At 47.0% G+C, this 10,451-nt stretch overlaps 1 protein-coding gene across 1 annotated transcript; it reads left to right on the top strand.

The window, feature by feature from the left end:
• Positions 1-7,725: 7,725 nt before the first annotated feature.
• LOC111073298 (sulfhydryl oxidase 1-like) lies at positions 7,726-9,487 on the top strand. Its single transcript, XM_022365567.2, has one exon. It carries the CDS (start codon positions 7,781-7,783, stop codon positions 9,455-9,457), a length of 1,677 nt encoding a protein of 558 aa, XP_022221259.2. The 5' UTR covers positions 7,726-7,780; the 3' UTR covers positions 9,458-9,487.
• Positions 9,488-10,451: the final 964 nt, after the last annotated feature.

The following is a 10,451-nucleotide window of genomic DNA, read 5'->3' as shown; positions in this document are numbered from 1 at the left end:
TATTTTTTTTTGGACTTTTTCCATTCTTTAGTTTTATTTTGTGGTTACATTCCCCTCAGACAGGGTCCTGATCTGGGGTAAGCCACAATTTTTTTTTTGGTTGGATCAAGGCCAACAATTCTGATGATGTTCGAGTTTTTCCGACAAATATCCTAATCAGTTCTGATGGATCCCTCTTTGGGCAACCATTGAAGACAATTGAATACAAGTTTCAGAGATTCGCTCAGCCAAAGTGAGTGAGTTGTTGCTGTTCTCTAAAGTATAAATAATTCTGTTACCAAAGTGCTCATGTTCATGTGCTCTGAACGTCATCATAATTAACATTTGCATCACGTAAGATTATCTATTCCTGTTGCTGTATACATATATTCCTGTTTGTTTGTCGCAAGCTTCCGTTTCTTTGGCTATCGAACAGAAAGTTAAGTTAAGATTGTAAGTCCAATTAGACACTTTCAAATGCCATTTAACGTTCTATTTCCTTTTGATAACACTGCCATCATATAATGATTTCTCAGATGATCAGTGATGGGGAGTGGAGCCCCAGTCAGCAGTGATTCAAGAGTCTTTAGATACTGGGAGCACCTCACTCCATCTCACTGCTCGTCTGTGTGGTCTGGGCTAATTATCTACCTGCGGGATTAGCCATCGAAAGTGCCTTAGAAGCTGGCTGGCACACATTCCACTCGTTTCCATTCGTTTTCATTGATGGCATCGCGCGGCGCTCAGGCTCGTTCATTCATGCCGGCTCCCGGCAGGCCTTGGGTGCCGTGTCGAGCCATGTCTATCCTGGCCTCTCCCGGCCCGGCCCTGCCCGGCCCGGTCTGTGCATTTGGCTACTTCAGTTGATCGGGTTGCCTCTGTTTGGGCCACACCTTCCCCAACGCCACGCTAATCACGAGCAGTCGTTGAAGCGCCGCCAGCAACAGCGCAGGAGGAGCAGCAGCAGCAGCAGCAGCAGAAGCAGAAGCTGCCACAGCGCGTGGATAAATCAAAATGCAGTCGCCAGACGTGAGCAGAGCCGCCTTCTTTGCCCAAACTTCACTCTCCAGCCCGCCACAACTTCTTCACTCTCTTCAGTCGCATCCTCGCATCCACTCTTCAGTGCACTTCCAGGCCCCAGCCATCCGCTGCCTGGAGACTGTCTGCATAATCCACAGCCCAAAGAAAGTGCCGCACATGGGGACTTACAAGCTGTTTGGCTCAATGGATCGGCTTGGTCTGGCTTACTGGCTGGGCTTACTGGCTGGCTGATCCGAACCGATCCCCATCCTCGTGGCCAAGACAAATGCAGACGTTGGCTCTTTAGTCGTATCTTTCACTTTGATTGTGGGTCCGCAAAAGCGACCGTCGCGACGGTGGCTTGTGTGTGTTTGGAGGAGCCCCCCGTCTCTGGTCTGGGTGTTGTCGTTGGCCTTGTCTTATTGCTGGTGTTGCTTGTGTTGCTTGTGTTGCTGGTGTTGTGTGTACAACACTTGGCTACTGTTGGTTTACATATGTCCGAGTAAGAGTACGCTCGCAACTCAATCAGCAGGAGCATTAGTTTGGGTCAGATGACCCACAACACCAAGTGACAGCAAGACACACGGCGAGTTATGAACTCTCGGACTCGGATTCGGACTCGGACCCACTCCTGGTATGCCATGTATGCGGTATGCGGTAAAAGCAAAACCAGATGGAGCACAACCGAAGCTCTGACCATAGTTGTGTGCAAGTTCTAATGAAAACCTAATTACAAAATCAGCCAATACTCTCAAGACTCACACATAATTAAGGCGCACACTTGACTAGACTTTGGCTCTGTCTCTCGACTGTTTGTCTGTTTGTCTGTCTGTCTGTCCCCCCTTGATGAAAAACGCATTTAAAAGCCACATTAATGACGGCGACGCTGCGACCACTTTGGTAAAATAGGAAATTGCTCTGGCTGCTTTCGTTGGCAGCGTTTGGCTCTCTTCACCAGATTCTGTTCTGTTCGGGTTGTGTTGTTCGTTCTACCGAGTATTCCATCTGCTTTTTTCGTTCATCTTCCCGTAGAGCGAGCCCAGAGAAGGCACAGATATCGGGCTGGCTGCTCATCGAAGACGCACACAGAGACGAGACTGTTCGGACACCGGACTGTTCTTGAGCTGTGCTCTGCGTTTTCAGCGCATTTTTAGTTAATTTACCAGGAAAAACATTTGAAATTCTTAAAAAAGTCGCAACAAGTAGTTGGCTGGTCGGTTGGTTGGTTGGTCGGGCGGTTGGTTGGTTGGCTTGGCTTCTGGCTCGGGCTAAAAAAAAGTCACATCGCATCGCTGTCTGCACAACGCCTTATCATACACTCATTAAAAAAAGAGTTCATTAGCTAAATGAAAACTAATATCTTTAGGATGTTTTCCCCAATTAATTGAAAATACAATATTCTCTGGCATTTAATCCTTTTAGAGCTTGTAACACACTTGAAGTACTTTTATTTATGAATAATTTGCTAGCTTGCTTCACCCGCAAATTGAATTTCTTTGCCTTTTGCAGAAGAGTATCCAATAGTCCCCATTTTTGCAGCTTTTGTTGCTTAGTTTTGTTCTATTCTGTTCTGTTGAGTTTTCTTCTCTATTTTGTTGTTGCTGTTTTGTAGTTTGTCGCCACCGCCGTTGTAGCATAGACTAAAAATCGCATTCGATCATTTATGGGATTTTATTTGGCGCGTCAGTGAATGTTGCTAAGCAATTTATTTATGACATTTTTTGCTAGCCGACTAGGCCTGGCTTGGATAGGATACGATACGATACGATACGAAGGAGATGGGGTTGGGGGCTGGCTGGATTGGTTTTGTTTGGTTTGTCGGTTGGTTTGGCCGCCGCCTCAGCGGTGGATTCGTGCAAAAATTTCTGCAACGCATCGAAATAGTTGCAAGGCAAAGTCTCTGGCTGCTGGCTGCTGCTGTTGCAAGTTCCATATTCATCAGATGCGACACTCTTCATTCTTGGTGTTGTTGTCTTTTTGTCGATGCTTTGCTTTGCTTTGCTTTTGCCTTGTCTTGTAGTTTTTCGTTGACTGTTTTTCTATCGAAAACCAAACTGGATTTCGTCTTAAATGATGCGCTGCGTATCTCGGCGGATTGCAGTTGCAACTGCTGTTGATTTTGCCATTGCATTTTAATTAAGTGCATTTTAATGAGGCACCATCAGGATCATTATCATCATCATCATCATCGCCTGCCGATGCGACTACACCACCATTACACAAACGCATTTTAAATGGGCTGGAAGGCAGCCGGGCAGGCAGCCAGGCTGGGAAGTTTTCATTCCATTTCAGAATAATTCTGATTCTCTTCTGTTTAGTTCGTTTCAGCTAATTATTAAGCCTATTTAGATTAGTCTCCACTCTTGTGGCCTCGGGCTGTGCGTTGTGGTTGCTGCTGCCATCAAATTGATGCGGAAAAAAATATGCTAAAATTGTTTGTTTTAATTCGATTTGAGTCTTGCACCGACGCCAGGCTGGCAGCGATTTTCTCATCCTGAATCCTAATTCATGCGATGTTCAGGTGCTGTCCGGTCCGGCTGGTTACAGGGCATATCTGTTTGGCAGATCGTTGAATGTGGGCTTAGACTTTATTTAGATTTCGTTCATTTAAATCAGATTACAATTAGGCTGCTAAAGTAATTTTTTTCTATTGCTGTAACCCACCAAATGTGAGTGCATCTGTTAAACCATCAAGCCGAACATTTTGTTGCCTGCAGATAGTACCTCACTGTCCCCCCAATTCCACCCTCTCACATCAAACCCACACTCTCCTCTTGGCTCCCCTTTGGCTCCATGAAAAAGGGGCAAAAAGTTTTTCCATTTTTTTTCAAATTGCGTAATTTTCATTAGTTTGCTGCATTTGCAGACAAATTAAGAGCTTCTGCTGCTGCTGCTGCTTCTGAGCCTCCCCGAGTGCATCCACCCAAAGTGCGTATCTGTGAGATACGCATGCAAATACTGCAGGACTACCCTCTGATGCACTGGCTCCTGCTGCTGCTGCCTGCTGCTGCTGTGGTTTTTCAATTTCTCTCTCAATTTTTATACATTTTTTTTTCCAGCCTTTTTGTACGCAAATAATTGTGAATTTTTTCCCTCGCATTTTTGTTGGCAGTAGCCTTATTGTTGTTTGGCTTGGTTGGGATACTTTTTTTATTCTATGCACACACGCACACACACACATAGTATATATTTTTTATTTTTAATTAAAAGCGGAAGTAAATGGCAGGGGAGGGATGATGGATGGACGGATGGATGGATATGATGGTTAGGATTGGTTGAGTTTGGTTTGGTTTGGTTTGGTTTCGTTTGGTTTGGTGGTGACTCGTCAAGTGCGTGGGTGCGTGGGCGCATGGCATGGCACTGCCGGGCACTTTGGCCATTCCATTCCATTCCATTCTATTCCATTCCTACGGCTGTTGCTGTAGTGTTTTGCTAACAATGCGAATTTCAGGGCATTGTTGCTGCTGCTGCTGCCTCCAGTCCTTGCCACACCCCTACCCATACATACATATGTATGTGTGCATGTATAGACAGACGCATCAAATCATCAGCGGCGATTTCAGACAGTCATCAGATGAAATGTCAAATGCGTTTCCCTGCCACACAGCGCCAAGTGGGCAAACAGAGGCGCAGCATAGCAGCGCCAATGATACTGTCGTCTACTGGTACTGGCTACTGGTTGGTTGCTCCTGGTTGCTGTGCCACACAGCTTCATAGATGACACTGCCACTGCCACTGCTTAGAGAGCTCAAACTAAACCAAACTCAACAACAATAAAAACATGGCAACAATCCACAAACTGAAGAGTTTTTCAAATAACGAAAAAAAAAAAATGCCCCTGTGAGTGGGTGAGTGGGGGAGCGGAAAAAAGAGGGGGAAAAAAAATCGAGAAAATTAAAACAAAACAAACAGCAAACGCATCATCCAGTGGATGATGATGCCTGGCACGGCATCCACATTCACAGCATCATCCTTTGGATACTCAGGTCTGCCCTGCCCTGCCTTGGTACTGCCCTGCCTTGGTCCTGTTCCACGCATGAGGAGATTTCGGTTTAGCTTTTGATTGACGAACTTGCCTCGTTGTTTGTCCCTGTCTCCTCCGCAGCCTGCCAGCCACTGACGCTTTTCACTCAAACCCATCAACGTCAGCGACGCATTCAAATCGTTTTGATGGACTCAGCCTCAGTCGCCCCCCACCCCGCCCTATGCCATCATTCCATTGCCATACTCACGCAGGGAATCATAGCACAAGAACAAAACAAGGCACACAAACAAAAAAAAGCTAGAATCTTGGTATTCAATGCTATAGCGACTTTTAGATACCCACGAATCCAGAATTATCTAAGCAGCATTCAGACACAAAAGACAAGAGAAATGCGCGATCAGCCGTAAAGTAAGCCAAGCGACTACTGCAGGGGAAGGGTATCATCAATAAAATATAGTTCATATAATAAATTCCAATATACCCTTGTGTAAAGGGTACAACAAAAAATGCTATGAAAATGGTATGAGTATGAGTATGCCCGAGCCTGGCCCAATATTTGTATTTTACGCAATTTTTACTGACTGACAGAGCTGAGAGAGGGGCGAGCTGCGTTACCGTTACTGGCTGCCGGCTGTCGGCTGTCGGCTGTCGACTGATTTGCAAACCGATTTGCTACTTTGTTCATGTCAGTCCGTCAGTCTGTACATTGTGGATCATCAGAGTCTGGGTGGCTAAGGGTTCGGCTATGGCACTAAGCCGCCCCCCCACCACCCCACCCCCAACACATGTTTGCCCAGCCATTCATTGTCTTTTGGTTTTATATTCATTTTTTTTTTGCTGATTGAAAGTTTGTGCGACAATTGTTGTGGCGTCATTAGGAAATGTGGTCCAGAGTCTCATTAAACAAAAAATGCATACAAAACGACAGGGGAAGAAGGAGTACTCAGCTTCCAAAGGATAATCAATGGAAATGCAAACTAAAATATTCATAATCCACTCTTAATTATTATTCCAACCATCCAGCAGCAAGTTTCGGGCTGCGATTACTCATACGCAGCGTTTGTTCATTTTCCTATATTTTATTTTCGTCTCTGCTTTCCCGTTTTGGGCATTATCCGCTTAGCTATTTCCACTGCAACGCCTTTTCACAGCTAATTTGCGATAAAATATGCCAGTGCCAGCACAGAAACAGGCGGTAGGGTTCCATATCGTTGTTATTCCCTTTCAGAGGGTCAAATGATACCAGCTAAACATTTGCGAAAGTATTGCCAAGTCCATAAGGATTGTGCGCTGTAGGGTATTTACAGTTTCGGTGCTCGGTGCTCGTTGCTCGATGCTTATCTTCTTGTTGCAATTAAATTAGCCAGCAGTAAAGTTGCCGGATCCTAGGCTGTGGCAAGGATTCTGTGTTGCCGGGGCACAGCGATGCTATGGATAAACTGTTGCCAAAAAGTTTTAAGCTGCATTTCAGGGCTGCTTTCACACCCCGAAAAACTTTTGCACGAGCAAAGTTTGAGTGGCGCTTGCCTGTCTTGTTTTTGATCTTCTCATGGCCATAATCTGTGACGTCGACGCTGGCTGCCTGGCTGCCTGGCTGCCTGGCTGCCAGCTTTTCCATGTAAATGAGACGACCAGCCACAAAGTTTTGCATATTTTGGATTTGATATTTCGGCCAGTTTTGGGGCAAACTATTACCCAAAAAACTTGTTGCAAAGGCCAACAGCAGTTGCAGCAGTCTGTGTGTCTGTGTGCTGTGTGCACTTGTTGCCTCTGTGGCTGTGACTGTGACTGTGTCTGTGTGTGCCTGTATCAGCGTCGTGTCTGACTGAGAGAGAGTTAATAACACGACCTCAACACACACACACACACACACGCACACGCACACATAGAGTGTTTTGACTGCCAGATGCCACAGCTCGTTATTTGGCTCATGTCCTTGTGGCTGTTTTGGGTCAACATCAGGCCAGGCAGACAGCCAGGCAGCCGTCTGGTTCTGCTGTGCTGTGCTGTGCTGTGCTGTGCTTGCTCTGTGAGTGCTTGTGTTTTGGCATTTGAATGTGGTGTGGCGTGGTGTGGTGTGGCGGGATAATTGAAAACACATTCGGGTCGTTTAGGGACACTTGTCGAGTGTCATTTACATCTAATTAGTTAGAGAGTCCATTCAGGATTACCAGGCAACAGGCAACAGGCAGCCCGCGACCTACCTCAAAACCATGCAAAACAACTCGTTTATTTCGCATTAAATAATTAGTTATGGTTAGGCACATTCCAATATCGGAATTAAGGGTAAATGCCAAAGCAGGAAATACCCTTAGACCCGTATTGAAATAATGTTCCAAGTGCAGGTCACCCGGAATGTGGTTTATGATGCTGCCATAAATATATCATTATTTATTTGGGATATTTAGGGAAATAAATAACAAATAATTGGCTATATTTATTTGCGTCTTGCTGGAAATATTCGATTGGTATTCCAAAGGGGTACAAAGGACGTCTACTTATTCACGACACAATCCATTGAACGAACAATCTCCTCTTCGATTCCTCTACCCATCAGCATTCGCCTTTTTGTGTTATTTGTTTTGTTCCGCTCAATCCGCATAGCGCGAAAGACAACGACAAAGAGAGTGAGAGAAGGAGAGGGACCGGGCACGGGAGAGGGAGCGGTAGCGGGAGAGGGTTAAGCAACCGAAGCGAGACAAAACCCAATCGCGCGACTACATATAATAGCCACAACGCCCTGGGCGGGGTACATCAGTGGCAATAGCCAAGTGGAGTCGCGCGCATCGGCTGGAAATGATTCGGCCACTTAAGCTGCTGCTGCCTTTTGCCACGTTGCCAGCGATCATCTGGCTGCTGCTGCTGCTGGCCAATGCCAATGCCAAGGCCAATGCTCTGACAGGTGAGGCGAGTCTCTACAACGAGGCTGACAACGTGATCAATGCGGACACCGAAACACTGCTGCCGTATCTGCGCACGACGCCAAAGGGCAAGCTGGTGCAGTTCATAAACATCTTCTGCGGCGACTGCCGACGCTTCGCACCCACCTTCAAGGATGTGGCACGCGAACTGTACAAGTGGAGGAGCGTGATCAGCGTTTACGCCGTCGACTGTGCCCAGGAGAGGAATGTGAAGATCTGTCGCGACTTTCAGATCCTTCATACACCGACGTTGCGCTACTTTCCACCAGCATACTCTGGCAACGGGCTGGGCATCAACATACAAACCACCATGCCTGAAGAAATTATCGATCTGTTGGCCGGGTATTTGGCCAGAGACACCGACACGGCCCTGCTGCACTTTGAGCCCCTTAGACCCGACAGCACTGCGAATGCCACAATCGCAGAGCACAGAGGACATGGCCACAGCGAGGATTATATTGCACTTGTCCTACAGCCGAGGGGCTCGAACATTGGCAGAGACACGATCCTCGAGCTGCTGCCATATCCTGCGGTGGCTGTACGCATTCTCGATGATGTCCAGATCTTTGCCAACTTTGGCTTGGCTGCCCACGACCAGAAGTTGGCCATCATGGACCTGGCCGGCAACATTCTGGCGCTGAAGGCCTTGCAAGAAACGAGCCAAGCCTATGCGGCCAGCATTGCCGAGTTTCTGGCCCAAATGGGTCGCACCCCGTGGCCGCCACTACCCACGACCAGAGCACCGAAAATCAGCACCATCCGAAACAAGGAGAAGCTGTCGATCCTGGCGACAGTGATGCGGGAAGCACCGAGGGTCTATCGCGCCGATCTGGAGCAGTCAATCGACACACTGCTGCACATTGAGTTGCCCAAGGCAGGGCTCATTGAGGGCAATAATCTGACAGATCTGCGAAACATAATCTCCGTACTGAGACACAACAATCCCCTGAACAAGGACGGTCAGCTGCTGCTCACAGGCCTCCACGATTCGCTGCTCACGATCGACCGCTTGACGGGACTGGAGTTCATGGAATTGGTCAAGTCGCAAGAGAAGGGGCTGGGCAATGTGTTCAAGGCACATCGCTATGTTGGCTGCATTGGCACGCGTCCCTTCCTGCGCGGCTTCACCTGCTCCCTGTGGACGCTGTTCCACTACCTCACTGTTGCGGCGGCCAAGCAACCGCACAACCTTGAGCCTGGATCCGTGCTCGACGCCGTACACGGCTTTGTCAAGCACTTTTTTGGCTGCACGGACTGTGCCCAGCATTTCCTGGCTATGGCAGAGCACAACCACATCGAATTGGTGGCGGATCACGATGCTGAGATTCTGTGGCTGTGGGAGGCCCACAATGAGGTCAACAGCCGTTTGGCTGGCGATACCACAGAGGATCCCGAGTTCCCAAAGATTCAGTATCCCAGCGAAATGGATTGCCACGCCTGCAGGAACGAGAACGCCGAGTGGAATCGCATTGAGGTCTTAAAATATCTGAAAAGCATCTACGACACTAAGAACTTGAGCTCCTACGGTTTGCCTACCGCCTGGGTATTTTAATCGAATGTAAAAATATTGCTTCATACTTTACATACATAATGTAAATAGTACGTATGAATATCAGCCCTAAAGTTTATGGAAATATATTAAACAAGTAAAACCAATAATACTCGGGTATTAATTTAAGAGAAACAGTTAATGGTTTGCCCAGAATGCTGCAAAATTAAAGAGTAAAATCAATAAACCAAGAACCATGAAAGAGTATTAATTTGTATGGGCTTTGAGCTGTACTTAAGTCTGGGTGCTCTTCTTGCCTTGATTTGCCTCTTGCAATCGCAATGATTGATAAAGAACAGAGAATGTTGCACTAGTCCAGTACTGACTAATTTTGAATTCGTTTCATTTATTAGATCCGCCAATTAAATGTGACACAATCGCGTGAAATAACCGAAACAAATACGGCTGAAAGCTTGGGCTGAAAGCTCTTAAATAAACATGCCATTGGTACAGACAAACCTCAACGTTTCGGTAATGAAATTCCTACGCAAGTTGTTTGCTTTTTTCGGGATGTCAGCTCTACTTAACGGAGCTGCTGTCGAAGCGCACCAAACACGGGTAATTCAGTACACGAAAAATGGAAAAATTTGGCTGCACGAGGATTTCGGTGAACTCTTGGCCAAAAATCCACTGAATGCCGTTGTCTTCTATAGCCTTACCGACGAAGAGCCGAGCATACTGCCGGAAGCTGTTGAGAAGCTGCTCATATTCCAGCGGCTGCTCAACGTTTATATGCTCAAATGCAGCATGACAGTCAATAAGAAGAGCTGTTCCGACTACCACATGACAAGTTCACAAGGAGTGCGTTTCTTTGAAAACCGATTTCAATTCAACCCGGAACAGGGACAATATGGTACGGAAATCCCCATGGACCAGCCCATACAAGTTGTCAAAGCCGTGACAAACCTACTGCCCAGACGGAAGCTGCCACTACCAGCGGGCTCTCCAAACTTTCGACCCATCAACCATGACGACGACTACAAATCGCTCTTCGCTG

The sequence above is a fragment of the Drosophila obscura genome, unplaced genomic scaffold (genome assembly GCF_018151105.1).
Source record: "Drosophila obscura isolate BZ-5 IFL unplaced genomic scaffold, ASM1815110v1 contig_150, whole genome shotgun sequence".
NCBI classification, from domain to species: Eukaryota; Metazoa; Arthropoda; class Insecta; order Diptera; family Drosophilidae; genus Drosophila; species Drosophila obscura.
Note: the sequence above shows the minus strand (reverse complement) of the source record. Positions and strands in the feature narration are given on the sequence as shown.